We start from the raw sequence: 22,754 nt of genomic DNA on the forward strand, positions 1-22,754 counted from the left end.
TGATGTTCTCATGAAAATATGAGCAGAGAATCCAAAAAGGGATTAATACGTTACCCATCGTAACGAATCCTCAGTTCCAAAGAAATAAACTTCCCTTCCAGGAGGCTCGATGTCTAAGGTTATTCTGCTTCCCCAAGGGAGATCTGGTTCATTTGAGTTATGATACTCTGCTCATAATTCCTCCTGCTCATCAACTTGAGTTGGCTTATGAATATTATCCCGAGGAGCCACCAAAATTTGTGTGTGTGGTCTCCAATGGGAACCACAGGTGACGGCATCCTTATCTCTAACTGCAGTAGGATGCATCTTCTCCCTAGCACACATTACTACAGACATCTATCCAACTTGTTCTTCTTACAAGCTACACAACAGAAATGAACAGTTACAGGGTTGAAGCAATGGAGATACAAGCAAGAGGGTGGAATGGGAAGGGAAAAGTACAGCCCAGATCCCCCCACCAATGCTCCAACAACGATCCATGAAGAATGTTGGACTAGGAAACGGAAGGAGAAAACGAGTGGCTCATCTCTTCAGCCCTATGTCATCAATCTGACCTACAGACAAGTAACTAAGGAACTTTATTTATAACGAGGGTGGGCTAATATCATGGAGTCAGTGCCCAAGCCTCTGAATTATGGCAGCATTATGTAACATTCAGAGATGATTCAGTCCTGTGCCCAAAGCAACAACAAGGAATCGCCCCTCTGGGATGCAAGAGTTCCAAATGAGGCCAATTCAGAGAAGATCATGAGCTTGTCATTAGCCCAGGCAAACAGCTCAAGGCAGAAACAGGGACTCAGCAGTAAGAGTTCCAAACTAAGTCTGCAGAGCAGAGAATTCCAGAGCTAATCCTGAACTCAATCCCTTGGCCTAGCCTAGCAGCTTTGGGCTTTGGAGTAGAGACTCAAAACGGACTCTGCATCCTGAGTTCCCCAGCACAAGTTCATCTACAACAGATCCTACAACTACCCCCCCCCCAAAAAAAAGAAAAGAATAGCAGATATATGAAAAGGAGGCAGTGTAAGAGGGGATATAATGGAGTATCTTGTTTTGCTCCCACAAAAGTTATTGGAAAATAATCAGTAACTTCAGGGAAGATCTCACTTATCTTTACTAAAACCCTGGCCTTCCTAGAACTCTGATAATGGCCAGAGGGAATTAGAAAGGTGGGGTTGTGGCACACAGCTCTGAGCTTAGAGAGGTCACGTTTGGTCAGGTCTCAAATTTCCTCACTTCCATGCCTATGTAATCCGCATATAATCTGCATATATAGAGGAAATGTAGGGAAATAAAGTGAAGAATTTGACTAATCCTAAATCTACCACAAGGACAGCATTAGTGTGGGTGTGTCCCTAGTAGTAACCATACCTGCTTACTTGCTGGAAAAGTAATAAACACATTCCTCTGCACACTCTGTTTCTGAGTCCTTTCAGTGAAAAGGGGTTGCCATTTTCAGAAGTACCTCAGGTGGATCTTCCTAAGGTCCCCAAAGGGAAGCAGAGTTCATCCTAGGCTAACTCCCTGACCCTGCTAAGAAGTCCTGTGATCCCCAAAACTCCACTGAGGGGCATGCCAGGAAAATTTTGCTAAGGGCCCCCAGGAGAGCAGTCATTGATTGTAAAAGCTCGTCCAGGCTACTGCCCTGACCCTGCCTACGTGTTTCTCACAACAGGATCCCCAACTTGACCCTGAAAGAGCTCCATGCTAAATCAACAACAGCAGATTTTCTAAAGCATAACATTGGAAGAATGATCAAAGTGAAAGAGATTCTTCTCAAAAAAAAAAAAAGAGTACATTTACCCTCTCCACATTATAGGGGTTGGGGTGCATTGTGCAAAATGTTTTGACCTTCTCTTTGTACTAGAGGAGAAATTTTAATTATTATGGCATTAAAAGATGAAGTATGCTGATGTTATAGAATACTATACATATATCTTATGCATTTATGACTTTCTAAATTTTTCCTATGTCTCCGGCTATCCTTGGTATTTTGTTTGAGGCTTCTGCAAAAATTAAAAAAAAATTCCCACTTAATTTCTTATGCCAACTAGTGACACATCAGAACTGAAATTCAGAAAGTTATGATGTGGAAGGCATGGTTGTAACTCCAAAACAACTACAAGTTTAGCCTCAAAAAACCCCTGAAAACAAACCAAAAAACCAGAAAACTACTTTCCCACAAGCTCAGTTAGAATTCCAAGAAGAAATGATGTAAGAGATAAAAATATAATCAAAATAATGTTATAAATAAAATGAGAGCAATGGAGCACAGAACTGGAAAAGAAGTGAGAGTTATTGAGGAATGACTAAGAAAGATGATTAAAAGTTTCACAAGAGGTATAAAACTTTAGTCAAGTAATAGACCCAGAAATCTTTGCTGGACCAAGAAGAATTTTATAGCTCTGAGAGTTAAGGGAATATTTTTAAAAGTTTAAAATATTGAAAAATGAAGAAAATGTTATTTCAAATAAAAAATTGATATGAAAAAGAGATGGAAAAATAATTTAAGAACCATTGGACTGCAGTAAGTGGAAACTATAATACCCCCCCATTCAAAAAAAAAAAGAGGCTGAGCACCACACTTCAAGAAATTATGAAAGAAAATTTTAAGATTTTATAGAATTAAAAGGCAAAGTGAAACAGAGAAAGAATATACAATTCACCTCTTGAAAGAAACCCCAAAGTGAAAACTTTTAAGAACATCATAGCCAAAATCCAGAGCTTAAAGGTAAAAAAAATAAAAGGCTCTGCAATCTGCCAGAAAGTACTGAGGAAACCAAAGTCATGATCACACAAGGTTTATCAGTAACCCCTTCAAAAGGGTAGCACAGAGTACAATATTCCCCAAAGGAAAAGGTACAGGCTTACAGCCAAGAATACATTGAATGCAATCCTACAGGAGGAAAAAAAATGAAGCATTCCAGATGAAAAGCTCAGAATTTAATTGAAACTTTGTACTTAAAAACAAAGGAACAAAGAGCTATATTAAAAAATGTAAACACAAATGAGTATTTGAAAACGACTTTATCAGGATAAAGTGTTTGCATTCTGATGGTGAAGAGGCATTCATGACACAGGCATTCCCTAAGAACCTCAGCATCAACAATGTCAATGCTTTTCAGGAGAAAGGAGTTGGATCATGAAAAAATAGCACGACCAGAAGGTATGGGTCCAAATGGTGGCAAGTCTGCTGGTGTGAGTCAAACTCTGAGCTCCAAATATCACTTGTCTGCTCTCCTTCTGGAAGTGTTCGTCTCTCAGAAACCTCCACAGAACCCAGAAGTCCCATTTTCATAACGTCACCAGCTTTTGGATTCTGTGAGTGTATATTCAGGGAACCTGGGTTATATTATCTTTCTAACTGCCTTCTCCTTTCCATTCTTCCATATTCTTCAACTTCTTATCCTTAATCCTTTTTGATTCTTATCCTTCTTTATTGCTTTTGAATGTCCTTTCAATATGACAATAAAATCTTAACCCACTTTTTCCTTCAATTTTTCCTCCATTTCTTAAAATTGAGCCCTAAATTCAAGATCCCAGATCAAGCTCTAAATTACTTCATTAGTTCAAATCCCTGCAAGTCACCTATATGATTTCTTTCTTTCTTATTTAACTTAAGTCCTTTTCTTTTCTCCCTAGCTTTCCACAACTCATCAATGTCCTCATGTAAGCCTGTAACATAGAAGCCAGAAATAGATATCAAAGGATACATTTGAAAGGATAAAAGAAAAACTTTCTAAAGATCAAACATCAAAGGATAGAGACATTTTGGAAAAGAAATACAATCTACTGATAACCATTTGAATGCACAAATCACTAATAATAACAGAAATATTAATGAAAATGTTTTACTTCACCTAACCCAGCAAATCAGCAAAGATTTTTTTTAATGGAAATGTTTAATTTTGGAATGACTGTAAGGATAAGCTCTCTAATAAGCTGGTAATAGATAAATGAATTGTCTTCTTCACCTCCCATTCTGGAAGACACTTAGAAATTAAGTTGAAAAAATATATATATAATGTCCATATTCTTTTAGCTAGAGACCAAAATACATACCAGAGAGGTTTTAGACAGAAGGCTTGGTTCCATATATACAAAAGTATTCAAATCAACAATTTATTTTGTTATGTGATAACAAAGGACAAATGAATAAATAAATGCTACATCTAAGTGTAATGTCATAAAAAATATAAACAAGAAGAATTCAGAGAAACATGGGAAGGCTAATATGTAATGATTCTGAGTGAGATAAGTAGAAGTCATCCCCCAAAAACAGCACATACAATTATGAAAGCAATTTAAAGGAAAAGAAAACTAAAATGAAACTAAATATTGTCTAAGTAAAATTACCAATCTTGGCCCCAGAGAAGAAATTAGAGAATCCACAGAGCAGAGATTAGGGAATCCACATCTCTTCTTTCATTGACAACTGTAGGATAGAGATTGTGGGTGTGCCCTATTTCATATGCTCTCAAATACACACGATGTCTATTAGTTTTGCTTACGTATTTGTTTCTCTTTGTGAATAGAGAGGGCTCAGTAGATAGGAAAAGGAAGAGAGGTATATTTCAAAGGGGAGGGTGATGCAAAAATGAAAGGCATACAACTTGAAAGAAATTAAAAAAGAGATCTCTATCTAAAATGGTTAAAATTGAAAAAGGTCCTTAAAGAGTATGCTTCATTTAAGTATAAAATTAACTTCTATGCAAGACTCATATCCCGATGACAAATGAAACATTAGTATAGTAAATATATGAACTACTGGTTCTGTTTTATTTCTAGTACATTTTATTTAATGAAAAGGGAAGTAGATGTGTATAGACATTGAGAGGTGGATCTATCTATCTATCTATCTATCTATCTATCTATCTATCTATCTATCTATCTATCTATCTATCTCTTTAAGCAGTATATTTTCCCTAGGTATTTTTCCTTTCTCTGGGGTTTCTGCTCTGCATTTGAATAGAAGGTCCTCAAACCTCCAGAGACATTTAGCTGCTTCCTAGTCTGACTCTCATTTGTTTGTCTGTAGCCTACTGCTTTTCAGGAGGCTTTGTATTTTCTAAACATTCCTGGCAGCTTGTCAATATTCTTTGAATCTGGATTTAACCATTTTTTTCACTCCTGTACTATCAGGAGTGCTTTTTGTCTTCCTTTCTTTTGTGTTGCTCTGTGATTTATTCAATATCACATTTCTGAATTCAAGTTCATGGGAGCTTAGCACTCAGCACAATGAACAAAAGACAGTTTGAATTTATTGCAGGATTCCTCTTTCTTTGGTTATCCTTTGCAAAAGCAAGGTCACTCTCAAATCATATAAACAACTCATATGTAAGATAGCCAAGTAGAGCCAATCTCCTATAGTAATGATAAACTCATTTGTAATATAATGGATAATAAGATGTTTGCTAAATATTGTATACTAACCCCTGATAGGTGACTAACGTTGTTGGCCAAATAAGTTTTCTGTAATCTGTTCATTATCAAATGTTTTCCTGTTCAATTAAACATTAACCCCTGAAACTCTATAAAATACTATTTGTTGCTATTATAAGAATAATTTGGGGTGGAGTCAAGATGGTGGAGTAGAAGCAGAACTTCCATGGGACTCTGGCTTCCACCTCCTCCAAATCCTGTAAAAGGTGACTCTGAATAGACTTTGGAGCTACAGAACCCACAAAATGACAAAGAGAAGCAAAACTCCTGCTGAGGACAGCCCTGCAGGCTGACAGGAAGGCCAGCACAGCACTCTGGGAGCCCACCTCTGCCCCATTTGAGCCAGAAGTTTTAGCCCCAGGGTGGCCACAACCAGCCACCAGTTGCAGAGACTTCAGATCATCAGCAGCTGTAGCAGTTTCAAGAATTATCAACCCATAGATGCTAAGGACAAAGTGAGAGGTCAGTGAAGTGTGGAATTTGGGATCCAGTAGCTTGGGAATGTGGTCCGGGCTTTATCCCCTGGAGGGAGAAGCCACTGAGGCATTGCATCCATGCAGCCGCCACCACAAGGCAGCTTCAGCTCCTGGCCCACAGACTGTAGGGGGACCAAGCAACCAGTCTGAGGGGTAATTGCTCTTACTTTAACTTACTTGGATCTGGATTGCTGTCTAGGGTGGAGGTCCTGGGGTGTGTGTCCAGCCTGCCAGAGTGTGTGGAGGCTTCAGAGAGGGCAGCCAACTAATACCTTTGGCAGCTGGGAAAACCCCAGCTTTTGGTAAATAGCTCTGCTTTCTGGAAGCAGAGTACTACTGTGGCAAAAAGCTCAAAAGTCAAGTAACTGAGGGGCAAAATGAGCAGGCAAAGGAAGCAAACCAAGCAGAGCAATCCAACTTTACACTCCTATTTTGGGGACAAAAAGGATGAAAGCATGGAACAGGAGAAAGACAGTGAAGTCAGAACTCCTGCACCAAAAGCTTCCAAGAAAAATACAAGCTGGTTACAGGCCATAGAGGACCTTAAGAAGCAGATAAGAGAAGTGGAGGAACAATTGGGAAGAGCAATGAGAACAATACAAGAAAATTATGAAATGAGAGTCAACAGTCTGACTGAAGAAAATAACACCTTACAAAATAAACTAAGCCATATGTCAAAAGATGCTCAAAAAGCCAATGAGGAGAAGAATGCCTTAAAAAGTAGAATTTGCCAGATGGAAAAAGAACCTCAAAAGTTCAGTGAGGAGAATCATCCATCAAAGTTAGATTGGAACAGACGATAGCTAGTGACTTTATGAGAAATCAAGATACTATTAAATAGATCCAAACAAATGGAAAGATAGAAGGCAATGTGAAATATCTCATTGTGAAAACCACTGACCTGGAAAATAGATCCAGGAGAGATAATTTAAAAATTATTGGACTACCTGAAAGCCATGATCAAAAAACAAACCTAGAAATCATCCTTCAAGGAATTTTCAAGGAAAATTGCTCTGATGTTTTAGAATCAGAGGCCAAAATAGAGGTAGAAAGAATCCACTATTAAAGATCCCCAAAAGAAAACTCCTAGGAATATTATAGCCATGTTCCAGAATTCCCAGATCAAGGAGAAAATATTACAAAAGGAGCCAGGAAGAAACAATTTGAATACTTGGAAACACAATCAGGATAATATAGGATCTGGCAGCTTCTACAATGAGGGATCAAATGGCTTAGAATATGATATTCTGGAAGTCAAAGGAGCTAGTATTAAAACCAAGAATCATTTACCCAGCAAAACTGAGTATCATGTTTCAGTGGAAAATATGGTCATGCAGTGGAATAGAGGACTTTCAAGCATTCTTGATGAAAAAACCAGAGTTGAATAGAAAATCTGACATTCAGATACAAGAAGCAAGAGAAACTTGAGAAGGTAAATAGGGAAAAGAAATCATAAAGAATTTATCAAAGTTGAACTATTAACATTTCTACAAGGAAAAATGATAATTGGAACTTATAAAACTTTTCTCAGTATGAGAATAGTTGAAGGGAATAGAAATGTATATATGAGGGTATATGGGCATATGAATGCATATGTGAATGTGTCTATATATGTTTATATGTATAAATAGATGTAGGGCACAGGACCAATTTAATGGGAAGGGATGATACTTAAAAGGTGAAATTAAGAGGTGAGAGAGGAATACAATGAGAGGAGACGGGGATAGACAGAATGTGGTAAACTATCTCATATAGAAGAGGCAAGGGAAAATGGTTACAATGGAGGGGAAGAACTGGAAAGCAAAAGGAAATGGGCCAATATTATTCTCACTGAATTTGGCTTATAGAGGGAATGACATACACACTAAATAGGGTATTTGACTCTACAGGACAGTAGGGGGGTAGGGAATGGTGGGGGGGGATAATGGAAGGGAGGCCAGGCTTGGGGATAGAAAAGTTGGAAGCATCCACTTTTGAAAAGGGACAGGATTCAAAGTACAGAACAGAACAAGTGGGAGGTGGGATAGGAGGGAGGGAAATATAGTTTTTAACAATATATCCACTATAGAAATATTTTGCATAGCTACAAATGCACAACCTATATTGAATTTCTTATGTTCCCAGTAAGTGTGACAAGGGAGAAAAGAAATGAATCTGGGATTCAAAGTTTTAAAATCAAATGTTTAAATATATACTACTATTAATATTATTTTACATGTAACTGGAGGATAGAGACCCACTGTGCCCTACTAGAAAGTCAGAGGTTGTATGGGAGAAGATATGGGAGGGAACAGATCAGAGGAGGGGATATCCACTAAGATTGCTATTTTGGGGTGTTGGGTAGGGAAAAACAGAGAGAGAATTTGTAACTCAAAATCTTGCAGAAATGAATGATGTAAACTAGAAGTTAATAAAGCCTTTGATAAAAAAAATAATTCACCCTTAATAGGGTTCTACAATTTCATAAAACCCATTTTTATGCAAAAATCTAATATAGGCAATATTACTATTTTCATACATATTTTATAGATGAGGAAATTGACACTCAGAATACTAGAAAACATTATATATAAAATTCAAACCTAAACAATCTTACACCAACATTAATGTCCTTTCCATTACAAAACTTTCTTTGGTGTAATAAAGGAAAAAAATCAGGAAAACCATTAGTTTTTAAAATTGTAAAATAGCTTATTGGAAATTATCTCTGTGGTCAGAAAGATGATAACATGTAAATTTATGACTAGTAAGGGTTAATATCACTATTTTGTAAAAAAGCAAAACCAAACTAAATTTCAAATGTTTAAAATATAATTTATTATCACATTACTAAAACTAATTATTGACTTTCCCCTCTTCACTGATTACATTTATTCAGGAATAAGAATATGTTGGGAGGGAGTAAAACAATAAAAAAAAATTGTAATGCGGTCTCTTGAAAAAGAATTAATGTGAGCATAAAAATACTGAAATGGATTCAAAAGCCCACCTCAGGTACTTATAGCTGTGTGACCCTGGGCAAATCACTTAACTTCTCTGGGTATTAGTTGTCTTATCCCTAATGTATGGGCTTGGACTTGATAATCCCTTCAAATTTAAAATGTATGATGCTATCATATCATTTATTTTATCTTTAAATTTAACCTTAAGATTGAAACATAAAAGACACTCATAAATGTGCAAACCTTAGCAACTTTTAGACTGATTGCTTTGTTTCTACATACATTGGAAAATATCTGAAAAAAAATATTGAATATGTCAATTCTATTTATAGGACAACTGTTTAAGATCTAGAAGAGACCAAAAGTCATTTTGTCCAACTCTTTCATTGATAGGCAACTCTTGCCTTATTCAAGGATGTTGTCATAAAAACTCCAAAATGGTTTAGTGACTGCTATTCAAGAAGACATTTTAGGATTCCTAGTAGCCTTTTATTTGACATGACAGGCTACAGAAAATTCCCAGATGCCCTTGAGATTAAACTTGAAGATGCTGATGAGGCCATAAGTAGCCAAAAAAGCAATTTCAACATGACTATGATGGCCAGCAGCAGGGGAGGCTGGAATCATTCAGATTACAACCTAAAGATAGAATTGGAGATTCACTGCTGATCAAGACACAAGCCAGGCGAATCAGAGGTTGTGACCCTGTGGCATGGGTCAGTTCGAGACATTAATCCATTTAACAACTTTTTACATCCCACTTCCCTCTCCACCCAAAAAGAAAAATTCTTCCTCTACCAGAAAAAAAAAAAAAAAACCTTAATTTCCTGTTCCTTTCCCTAGCTTTCCACAAAGTGTAGATAAACTATCAACAAAGAGAGGAGTTCTGAATTCTCTAACTCTTTTAGTTTTAGTTATAATCTTGTTATAATCTTGAGTGAACTGAATGATAGAATTGTGTTTCCAGAAGTGAAGAGAAATCCATCTCCATTATATTAAAGCTTGAAGTGACTATGGTTGTGATCTTTCTCATGCTAAAATATTGTAAATATTCATCTATGTCTTGGTTTTATTATTGGTTTCATTTTGAAATTGTATGATATATATATATATATATATGTATATATAACATTTCTGGCTATTAAAGGATTATATCTTAGGGCCAGAAAAAAATAAGAACCTGTATTTTTGTGGTTAATAACAGTCAACATTATTGTGTGAAAAAAGCAAAATTAAACTAAATTTCAAATGTATAACATACATTTATTATCACATGACTCAAACTAATTACTGAATTTCCCCTCTTTATTGGTCGAATTTATTCAGGAACAAAAGTGGGGTTTAAGGAGAGAATAAAACAAAGATATTTTACCAATTTATGTAATGTTCTACTCTGCTGTCCCCTTGTCTGGTCCATCCACTTATTAAATGTACTGTTCACCTGAGTGGGGTCAAGAAATTTAGGTTGTTTTGCCTGAGTGCAATCCTTTCCCAATTTTTTCTCCTGAGCCTTTAACAACTTTTTAAAAATCTCTTTTCTATCCCTTGATGGTATTTCTTTGCATTTTCTTTTACCCCATAGTTGATTCTTTCTATCTTTTTTATAAGACTATAGCATATAAACATAAGATCATTAATTGAATTAGTCTCTCCAAGGTTTTATATATATATATATATATATATATATATATATATATATATATATATATATATATATGGAATTAATTCTGTAGTGCTGACTGAGAAGATCATGATTTACTTTGGCCTAGGGGTGGGAGAACTTTGTACTTTGTACTTAGTGCCCCTTAAGGAAGATTGATTAAGGATGACTGGAAACTAATCTTCAGTCAAGAAGAAAGAAGACTTCTTGACTAAGAGATTAAAACAGTGTGATTTAGGGGTAGGAAAACTTATGTTCCTTAATGAAGATTGTTCCTTAAGGACAATTGAGTTAAGGATTTTCTGAATGATAGCTTTTGTTTAAAAATGTGACCACTCTAGTGACAAGTTGTTATATCACATAATTGTGAATGCTGTACTTTGGTTTCTGTGAATGTTTTGCCTCAGTTTATTGCTGAATAGAGAGTTCACTAAACTATCTGATCAGAAGCTTAAAACTATTCACAGCAGCAGTCTGATGGAGAGCTGCTCATGCTTGGCTTTACATAGATAGTCAAATGCCTGTGTTTGTTTGTTTGTTTCTGCAAATCCATTTCTCCCCACATATGATTAGATTCAGGTATACAAGATTTATGTCTTGTAATTTCATCTGGAATTCTATTCCTTTTCAGAATATTACTTCATTATCTTCTCTGATTTTCCATAACTATAGAATAACCCAGTGTTATCTGAACTGCTTTTCCTTCATATTTTCAGAATTTTCTCTTGACTACTTGCTTTGTTGTTTGCATTCAATCTTTCTGTTTGGAATTTTTATTATTTTGAATGTTATGGTATGCAAGATTTTTTACTTGTCTTGTTTGGAGACCTATCATCCTTAAATTATCTCCATATTTTGTCTTCAATCCCATTCACTTTGGCTATTAATTGATTTTAATTTATAATACTTTTAATACTGTTACCTTTTATTTTCTTCAAATTTTTCTGCATCTGCCTGTCTTCCCCCAAAATCTACTCATCCCTCATTTCTGAAACAGATTCTCTCTGGGCATGGGCACCATGCCTGTAATCTTAGCTCCTGGGGAAGGCTAAGACTGACAGATCCTTTGAGCTCAGGTATTGTCAGTTACAGTAGGGTTCCACTAAATCCAGTCTAACTGGTGTCTCCAACTTAATGTAGTATCAATATGATAAACAGTCTGAGTGAACCAGCTCAGGTTACCTGAGATCAGACTTGAATTATCCTCCAGTCTAAATGATAGGGAAGCACAGTATCAAAAAACCCCAAATTCCATTAAATATTTAATTTGTTCTAATATACAAACAACATCTTTAAAATTCTAAAATAAAACTCTATTTTCTGTTTTGAGCACTTTAATTTCTGACAGATCTTTTCTACATTTTTCCTCTAATTTTATTTTTTCCCCCGACTTTGTGAGGTTCCTTTTTGCTCCATGATCTCTGAAGTTCCTGCATTTTCTTTTTTCAAACATTCCTGACTTAGTTTCCTTCATATTACAACATTTGCTAATTGTACTTTGGCCTTTCAGTGACATTTTCTTTATATTTCCTTCCGATTTTTAGGATCATCTCTGTTGTTTTATCTATTTGTGCACAGGACTTTCACTGAGTTTTTTTTTTTCTTGCTACCTTTAATGTTTGATCTTTTTGTTGGATTGCAGCCACTAACACTCCTCTCTCTACACTAGCGATGCAGAACCCTAAGGCTAGGCCGCAGGGCTCTTTAAGCCTCCATGGAGGGGAATATCCAAAGACTCAAGTCCTCAAGTAATTCTAGGGTATGGGACTCATCCAGGTTAGGACCTTTCCCTAAGGCTTGAAACATCTTCCTACACAGCCTCATTTTTAGTCAGCCTGAATCTCCCTTCCAGTCTCCCCTTTTCCTTCACATGGTTCAGTAAATTCAGTGTCTAGCAGCATACTGAGTAGAGTGGGAATGTTGGTTAAACAGCATTACACCTACAGAGGTCCCTAGTCTTGTTTGTGCTTTATTTAGCCCCAACACCCCACAAAAATATGCAACAGAGAGCTTGTGCTCACCACCAGCAATGCCTAGCGATGGGGACGAGGAGGGAGGGCACTTAGTAGGAACTCTTAGTTTCAAAGTTACGATAAATCATAAGTACCTCCCTGCGGGTCATCTCTCTTCTCATGTTGAGGACTTAGCTACTCCACATCTGGGCAAACAATCACAAATCTGCAATCTTGCTCTTCACATCTCCTCCACAACAATGGGTCAGATTTTTGTTCAGGCTTCAGGCAAACTGAACTGCCTATGGCCTTCTGCTCCTTCTTGGCAGTGAGCTTCGCATCTTCCTTTTCTGGTGGAATACACGTCTGGTCCCTACGAAGAATGCCTGAACTATTGTCCTTCCACCTACAGAGGGTGAGAGCTGGCCTCAGGGGCCATATGGATGACACATGAGGGAAGTGCACATGTGGACATCTTATAACTGCTTCCAGTTGGCCTACCACATAGTAGGGCCATTTTTAATTGACGGCACAGCTGGGCCTTTTGATATCTTCCAAAGGACTTGAGTCCGCTCTAGCTCTCCCTTTCTCTTTGTTTTATTTATATCTGGGAGAGAAATGTGATTTATTTACCGTTTCTAGTGAGAGTACCAAGTTATAGAGGGAAAGGTTTATGCATCTTTCTGTTCATTGTACTCCATTGAAGATTCTGGAAATGGCATCCCTAATCCTGGAAATTTCAAAGACTGAGAGTGTGAGCTCAAGGTATGCTGGTTTCTAGGAATCCAGGCCCAAAGTTGCATCTAGAACAAAACTGGTGCTAAGCTTGATGGGACTGGTGCAATAAAGAAATTAAACTAAACTGTGAACTAAAACCTAATCCCCTAATTCCCATAGATTAAAGTACCACAAGGAAGGAGTCAAAGAATAATGCATTGAGTCATTATGGTAAATATTTGTAGAGTTCTTCTTGCTATATATGTGGAGTAAATATCTCAGCATTAAAGTTAGCCACCCAGTGTCAAGTAGTTAAATGGAACTGGACTGCTATCCACCGGTCCCCTAACAAATGGAGAGAACACAGCCAGTGAATGCTCAAGATAATAGTAGAAAAAACAAGTTCTATAAGGATCCTGGGACCTTGGGGTATTTGGCATTTGGTTGTTTTAGTTTGTTTTCTTTTTCCAGTCTCTGCTGAGTTTTGGCCATGCATGCCCAGCAGGGACAGAGCTGGGGCAGGGGAATGCTATTATCCTTATCTGGGGAGTATACTTCTCTGTTCATTTCCTCCTCACTAGGTTATGCTTTTAAGGTCCTTAAAGCTTTTGGGATGACCAAGTGATAATGTCTATGCCTGGAGAGACACAATTTGCGGCCATTCTGCAAAAATATCAGCTATTCCTAATACTCAAGTGCATTATTGTCAAAAAGTAATTTCTATCACTTTATATCTTAGCATATCAACCTCCCTTCCAAAGCAATTGGAAACTTCTAAGGGCTATAAGAGAGAAAGAATTTACAAATGATCTTATGAAAAAGGGTGAATAAAGGGTATCTCTCAGTTCCAGCTATTTTAATTTCATACAACATAATTATAGGCCAGGTAGTGGTGTAAACCTGGTTAAGTAAATTTCCTTATTTGTAATGATTTAGGGGGCTACATGACTCGTGAACTCGCATATCCCACAATAAGAGTTCTGAAAAAAAGGGACTCTCTTAGTGTTGCCCACGGAACTTTCCATCCAGACGAAGCCAGTACTGTCTCAAAGATCACCCAGTAGGTGCTCATTTTTCACGCACTTTATCCTGCTCCTAGAAACATGAGTTATCCCCTCAATAAAAGTCCAGGCTGTGCTTGTCTCTGTTATATTTTGTTCTCATTATTCAAACCCAGGTCTTCCACAAGCTCACTCCCATCCCATTGTAGAGAGCCTGAAGAGCCCTTTTCTGTTTATGCATGGACTGGGTGGGAGAGTATCTCAAAATCACTTATTCTCTTACAACCTGTTTCCCTGTCTGCATAGATTCTAACGAAATGATCCTTCCAATAAAATATTGATTCACTCAGAAGGCATCATGAGATTTCGTCAGCAAAGTATTAATTCAGCTTTTTCTCCATTCTTTCTTCCAAGTCTTTATGTTGCCCTGAAATTGTTATTCTCATGTAGCTTTTCCTTCCAGAAGATCCTTGTTCTTTCTTCTAGCCCTCACTTTAATATCTTTTAAAACTGACTGTCCTCAAAGACATGAAAGAATTTTTCCCATTACTTAGTATTTCTGTGAAAATTTGGCACATTTATAATTCATGTTTCTGTTGTTTGTACAAATCAAATGTCCTTTGTATTTTTTATTTTTAAAGGTTTTCTTTTTTGCCAGGGATGTCTTAGATGACATTCCATTTTTATAAACAAAGCAGGATATTTTCCTTTGGGTTATAGATGGAGAGTCTTTGCTTTTTTTGGAATATCCTATGCCTTTAATGTTTCTAATTTCTTTTTACTATAAAGAAATCCTAGATTATTTGAATTGATTTTTTTATATCTATAATTCCTTCTCAGAAAGATATTTGTTATGGAAACTATATCTCCAATATCTAACACAGTACCTTGCAAAAATAACTTGCTGACTTGACTTCTGGTAATCCTCCCCCACCCCTTCTTAAAACCAAATCAAACAAACAAACAAAAATGCTTTTGTGTGCTTTTATGTATTTGGAGGACTTTTCAGTTTTGTTTCCTTTTTTTCCCATATAATTGTTTGTGTTTTAAAATTCTGTATTGATCTCTAGGGTTTCTCCAGGATTTTTTTTTTGTAATTGGGATAATTTAGTTAATTTTCCTTTACAGTATAATCATTTTTCTATGTGCTCTGGACATTTTCATTTTTATGAAATTTACCTTTTTATCTTTTCTGAGTCCCTCTATTGATTTATCTGCTTCTAAAGTAGATTTTTACTTTGGCATCACTGCTGTACCTGGCCCCATTCTTTCCCCTCCCCCAGCCACCTCTCCTTCACAAAGGTGGGCAGGCTGCCAGGTTTAGTCATGCCTAGGGAGACTTGGCGGGCAGGAATTTCAAGGAGTGTACTGACCAATCACTGATTTCAGCCTCTGTAAGTTCCTGCTTACATATTAGCTTACCCTTGGCTGCATGGCATCCCTTTAAAAGCTGAGGTTTTGCGTGGGATCGCCCCTGTATGATTTGGGGAGGGGCCCCTTCAGACACCATGGCCAGTAAAGGGTTCAATTCTAAGTTGTTACCTGGGTCTTGCACATACTTTGGGCACAACATCACCTTTGGAATTCGAGTCCTTCAGTCTTTTGTGTTCTCAGTTGCTCATCTCTGATTTCTGTGCTCACTCTTCCATCATCCCCCCTTTTCCCACACACTGGAGAACTGCACCAATCCTGAAGCTCCGTGTGCTCAGCTTCCTCTCAGTGGTGGAAAGTAAGGGCCAGTCCTGGGTGCTGGACCAGAGCACACTTAGGTAGCAAAGCCTCCAGAACCGATTTTCCCCTTCTGCACTGTGCACTGCCCAAGTCTTCACACAACCTCTTCTAATTGTTTTCCCTTTTCTTTGCATGGTTGGGAAGAATCAGTGTGTGCCATGTCTTCTGGGACAGAAGTCGCGTCACAGCCATGAATGAAACTGGTGGAGAGATCTACAGGCAAATCTTGAAGCACAGTCACGCAAAGTAACTCGAGCCGTCTGCATGTGGCTCACAGAGTGAACTTGGAAACTGGGAAATGCAATGAGCGCTGCACATTGCGCGGTTATTCAGCGCCCTTTCTCAACATTTCTACTTTGGTTTTTAGTTGTCTACTTATCATGGAGACCCAGTATTTGGACCTGGAATATTTGTGAGTATTTTGAGATTTATTTTTGAGAGAAATACTTTGTAAGAAATAACTATGTTGGGGCGGCCAGGTGGCGCAGCGAGTAAGAGCACCGTCTCCAGGGTCGGGATGACCCGGGGATCAAATCTGGGCTCTGACACTCAGCACCCACCCAGAAACCCCTGGCTCTGTAACCTTGAGCAAGTTACTGAACCCTGATTGCTCATTAAAAATAAATAAATAACTATGTTACCATCTTGTAATTCCTATGATTTTATATATAGGCAAATTTCAATTCCAAATATAGTTCATATAACTGAGACCAAGACAGAACGAACATATTGCAGATTTTCATCAAATACAATAGATCTCCTGCTTCCGTGTTTCATGTACTAGTTCTCTCTGTCTGGAACTCACTCCCTCCTTCTCCATGGAGCCCTTCCTATGCTCTCAGATTACCTTGTGCTTAAATATTTTGTATGGATTCTTTTTCAAAGACGTTTGTTTTCTGTATGCTTATTACATACTTCTTCTCATCCTGGTAAAGCTAAACTTAAGAATATGAATTGTTTCATCCTCTGTATTTCTGTCCCCAACATTTAGCATAAGGTCTGACATGTAGTAGGCACTTAAGATTATTTCTTCATCGATTTATTTTTCTACCAACAAGTACAAGTTTAATATTACCTTGAGTACAGTGAGATAAATAAAGTATAATCCCATAAGTTCTTTAGTAGTTATGTGAATTGAGGACATAATCTCAACTCTCTGAACTCAGTTTCATCATCTTTAAAATAAGAGTATTGGAATGAATCTCCTATAAGTTTCCTTCCAGTTCTAATATACTAAAAATACAAAGGTGAAGGTGAAAATCTGCTTTTTAGCATTTTATAAATTCAGAGATGCATCTTGGTATAATGGATACAGCACCAAACATGGACTCAGGAGGATCTGAGTTCAAGTTTAAGCTTATATACCAACTGCCAACCAATTGTCACCCATAGGGCAGGTAAGTCAATCTAGCTAAAGCAGCAAGGAGCCCTGCAGGAGAGACAGGATCCATCTTTTGGAAGGCAACTCAAAATACCACGACCTTACTGACCACCACTACCACTCAGACAGCAGTAGAGACAGTTCAGAACCTTCAACCCAAGAGCCTTGGGACCAGCAATGCTTCCAACACAAAGCCCACAGTCATGATCCTGGGAAGCAATTCCATGGACATGCATGCTGGCAACTGTTCCAAAGCTACTAAAGTCACAACTACTGAAGGTTCACAAAGAAAGTTCTTGTCACCAAAGTCCTTTGCATAGTGAAATGATTCAACAATAGAAACTGCTATGATTTTTATCAGAAGAAATGACATTAAAGAAGACACATTACCAGCTGCTTTGCCAACATACTCTAAAGACTATGGAACAATACTATCTAAGCTGCTGCTAAAACCTTGTATATGTATAGTCTCCCCCCTTAGAATGTGAGATCTTTGAGAGAAGAAACAGTCCTACTTTTTTTCAACAATGCTTTGTATACAGTAAGCATTTAATGATTTTTTTTCATTTATTCATCCATTCATGTTAGTCATGTGATTTAATCTCTCAGCACCCATTTCTATAAAACAATACAATTTACCTTAGAGATCTTCTTTGAGGATTAAATGAGATTATATATGTGAAGTGCTTTATAACTCTTAAAGTACTATATAAATATTACTTTCATTACTATTATGGCATAGATATAATAGGTAGTGTAATGAATGGAATTTTTTTAAATTACCTGACACAATTTTTATTCTAAGATCTGTTCACTTCTTAGTGCTACAATGAAACTAAAGAATCTTTTTTTAATATCACCTAGCATATTAATCAAGCCTCAAACAGCATAAACATTGTACTTGATAAATTATGATTCAGGGTATAATGAGCAGGCACACAAAGACAGCAATGTTCAAAGGAAGCTTATTAACTCACCTGTCATATTGCAGTATACAAGAAAAGGTCCCAGGGGCCCACTTCCATCTGAATCGATATGGTAAAACCCAGAAGTGTTGCCTCTGTGCTTATAGGCTTCACAGGACTGCTCGTAGATGGCTGCAAAGGAAGCACATTCATTATGAAAGGACAGAACCTGGACAATTTTAATTGTTGCAACATAATGTTTCAAATTTTGAACTACTATGTGTATCCTATATTATCAACTGAAAGGAAAAAGTAAATGTTCACTGGAAATTGACAATCTTCATTTTTCCTCACTAATGTATAAAGAATTATATATAAAGAAAAATCATAGGAGGATTATATTTTCATGACATGTAATTTTATCTCTCTATCCAGTCATCCATCTGGCCACCGAAGGAGAATGGATATAAAGACAAAGGATGATTTGGAAGCATTTTTGCATGATGAGGAAAGACACTGTCTCTATTTAAAGGATGACCATGTCCCAAGAATATGGTGATAGACATTTCTATGTATTTACAAAGTCACGTTTTGTTGTATTCATTGTTCTTCTTCTTTAAAGATTAAGGATGTTTCTGAAGAAAAGGAGACAAGCCAATAAATAAAGTGCTGAAAACCAGAGATCAAAATTCCATACAGAATGAGATACTGTTAAAAACCATGTTACTGGATTTCTAAATTAAATGTGATAATTAAGCAACAAATGCTTTCTCTATTAATAGTTATGCAATATTAAACACTGCATCTAAATTGCATTAATTTAATGCTTAAATCAAAAGCTTTTTATTATCTAATAACCATGCTGTAGTTAGAAAATTAAAAAGTAATTATACTTTGCACTTATTTAAAACAATTTGAAGATGAAAAGTATTTTAAATTAAAAAGGAACATACTTAAAATGGCAACTTTTATCATTAAAACTTTTTAAATGGGTTAAAAATACTCAAATATTCTGTAAATGAGACTTCAAAATAATTTGAATTCAGAACACCAGTAGAAATATTTATAAGAAGTGTGTCCCTGGGGCGGCCAGGTAGCACAGCGAGTAAGAGCACCAGCAAGTTACTTAACCCCGATTGCTTATAAAAAAAAAAAAAATTAAAAAAAAAGCGTGTCCCTATGTTCAATTTATTATTGAATGTTTTGCCTTGTATAAGTTGTGTGATTAATAATCAAGAATAAAATATATTATTAAACTTCACCACTAATTTAAATGAAGGAGAAGTGGGGTAACCTCCTTTGCACTCTGCATATCTTTTGTACCATCCCTATCACATGTGAGCATTTTGGTTGCCAAAGGAAGCATATAAAGACCATTTATGTAATGAAAACTGATCAGATTAACATTATAAGAAATGAAGTCTCTCAGATAAAATGCTGAGGAGGGACACAATATTCTGATAATAGAAAGATCTTCCAGAAAGTGAACTACATACTGACAGGACCTGTTTGAAGGCAGCGCTGACTGTGGTATAAATGGAAGTAGTGTATTATGATCTATTATCTTAATTTAATGTGCCTTTTCAGCATTTAAAGGTTGTAATTAATAAAGAAAAATAAATCACATAATTATTTGAGATCTATGAGATTATATAAGGATTATAGGGTCAAAACTGGCAGAAAATGGAAGTTGAGCTTCATATCAAACATTACAGATGCTGCTGCTTATGAGGAAACATGTTTGAGGCTAAATTAGAAGCTATAGTAAGTGGAAGGCGATAAAAGTAGAATGGAATCTAAGCTCAGAGGGGCAGGACACTACCAGGTAGAGAGAGAAGGAGGAAAGGCAGCTGTTTGGGTTGATTTTTCACCAGCATAATCTAGTATAGATTGAGAAAGGGAAAACCTCTAGGTGCTACCTCTGTTGCCTTCTACTACCCTTTCATGTTTGAGGACAAAGGGGAAAAGAGAGGATTTGTATCTGTTTTCCTGAACACTAACTGAGCAAAGCAGAATACCTTGCTATTTGAGGGACCAGATGTTGAAAGGTTACTTGGTTTTATCATTAGCTATAATCTGATAGTGAAAAACATGTTAGAACTTCAGAGCAGATCTGAGGTCCTTGAAAATTCTCTGTCTTAAGGGAAATAATTTCAACCGAAAGAGAATAATGCTTTCTTAACACTATGAAAAGAGTATCTATGTGCTAAAAGCACATGTAGTATGGAGCAGAAGAGAAATAGCTTTGCCCATCAGTAGAATTCTGAGAGCCATAAAGGGAGCAAATAGCACAGAAGCAGTTTTGCCCAACAAGTCACAGATGTGGCAAGCAGTTGTCTAAAGAAATGCAGGATATCAAGGATGCTCTCCAGATTCATGAGATGCCCTCGGCATGTGGCTTTACCCACTCCTATCTCCCTGCTGGATTTCTGTAAGTGTGTATCCATTCTTTTCCAAGTATACCACATGCATTTGGGGGACAGAGTGTGACTCAGGTTTATGGGCTTTCTAATGAGTAAATGCTATGATCATTCCTGCCTTTGCCTTTTCTTTTAAAATATTGTGACTTTTCCTTCCTTTACATTATTAAGTAAAAACGTAATAATTAAAAAAAGAGAAAAATGTGATAATTAAAATTTCATACTGATTTTGTGAAAATGGGAACCATGCTGGTGGAGAATAAGTCATTACAGTGGGAGAGTATGAGTTTCACCTCCTAGGATTCTGAGAAGGTTGTTAAGTTGCAGCCACATGATCATAGTAAGGACTAGCTCTGTTTTGAGGGAGGAAAAACAAATTGCTGATGTGAAGAAAGTAAGAGTGAGCGAGACATCTAGAGAGAGATGGAAGTGACCAAGATTCCAGCACTGGATACTATGCCCATAGCACACAGCTCAACTTCTTTCCTAAGGTACTAGGTATAGTGTTGAGAATAAAGGAGGCATTCCTGCTGTTCACCACACTCAGCACTGCAGCTCTGCTTCCGTTCCCAAGTGTTACCCACTTACAGAGACAGTCAGCATGACACCACTGATGCTTAAACATCAAACATTTTCTTAATGACATGCCAAAAGTAGGAATAATCATGACATTTACCATCCATCTTTTGAATGAAATTATGCAAACCCAATGGGAAACAGTTTCAAAGAAAAGAATATTGATTTCTCTGAAGAGACCAATAGTGACCCCACAGGAGACTCACTAATCAATGAAGATTGAAAATGAGATGCTTAGAATATAGAAAAAAGGCTGGCATGAAGAAGAAGAAAATAAAAGCATGCTATAGTCCTATGAAAGTAGTGTTGGGAATGCTAAAGCTCACCAATAACTCATAAGGGAGGAAAACTCAAGTCAAGGGAAAATCTTTGTTTGTTTAAACTATATTAGGAGAAAATGTAGAATTAAAGAAGGGATAGCATTTTTGCTTAGGATATCTTGGATAATGATAGTTGAAAAGAGAAGACAGAGCTGCCTAATTCTCATTTTATCTCTCCTTACTCTGAAGAGAATGACATTTATTCTAGAAAATGACAGAATAAATATAAATCAAAGGAACTTGATACTTAAGTAAGAAAATAGTCACTTCCTTAGGCAATTTCATTGTCTTTGATGAAATCAAGTCATCTGACCCAGCTGAACTACTTTCTTGGGTCCCGAAACCTGAAATAACTTGCAATTCTGATTTGGCAAGCTACTGTAAGTGACATTTGAAAGATCATACAAAATAGGAGAAGCACTGCAATCTGGAAAAGGGCAAATGTCCCAAATTTTTAAAAAATTGAAAAGAATAAATCCTGAAAAGTATATATCAGTGAATATAACTTTGATTCTCAGGAAAATAATGAAAAGATAATTTTAAAAATTGCTGTTGAACAGCTAGAAAAGGAAGTGATAAGTACAATGAGTGGGCAATTTGTGAGAGGTCATGCCGGCCCTCTTTCATTTCCATTTTTTATAGGACCGGGCACCTAGAAGGTGAGGAGAATGCTGAAGACATAGTGTCCCCAGGTTTTAGTAAAGATTTAGTTAAGACACACACATACACATACACGCACAATTTTCTAGAATTTGAAGAAGTATTGATTAGAAATAGTACAACCAGATGGCTTCAGAATGATTTGATGGCCAAACTCAGAGCAGCTATTTAGTACCTATTTTCCTGCACTTGCTTAGATGTTCAGATTTTTGTTCATTTTCTTGTGCTGTTTTGGACTCGATGAAGCAGCTTATATTACTTCCTTTTGGTTTTATTTATGATTGCTTTTTCTGATGTCTTTTTTACATCTTTGCTGGGGAATTTCTTCAGGGAGCTATAACCTTTCAGATGGCCATACTTACCAATCTCTTACATCTCCTTCTCCCTAACTTTGCCCAAACCAATTTTTCCTTTCATTATAAATTCCAGTCCCTCTATCCATCCCCCTTGTATTGTCCTCATTTTTCTTCTTCATCATCCTGATCCTACACCTGATCAATTCAACTGTATCCTTTAGTCTCTTTCCCCTTCTTCTTCTTCTTCTTCTTCTTCTTCTTCTTCTTCTTCTTCTTCT

The 22,754-nt window shown here is 36.8% G+C and overlaps 1 protein-coding gene across 1 annotated transcript in view; it reads right to left on the bottom strand.

Annotated features, from left to right (window-relative positions):
• Positions 1 to 22,754, bottom strand: part of CNTNAP4 (contactin associated protein family member 4) — a 598,489-nt gene that overhangs the window by 133,000 nt on the left and 442,735 nt on the right. Inside the window, exon 12 of the mRNA XM_069088042.1 lies at positions 18,277 to 18,396. Within this exon, the coding sequence (XP_068944143.1) occupies positions 18,277 to 18,396 (120 nt within the window). The remainder of the gene's footprint in view (positions 1 to 18,276; positions 18,397 to 22,754) is intronic.

Source organism: Petaurus breviceps, unplaced genomic scaffold (assembly GCF_028583685.1).
Source record: "Petaurus breviceps papuanus isolate PSGF00001 unplaced genomic scaffold, PetGlider_PUasm1.0 183, whole genome shotgun sequence".
Taxonomy (NCBI): Eukaryota; Metazoa; Chordata; class Mammalia; order Diprotodontia; family Petauridae; genus Petaurus; species Petaurus breviceps.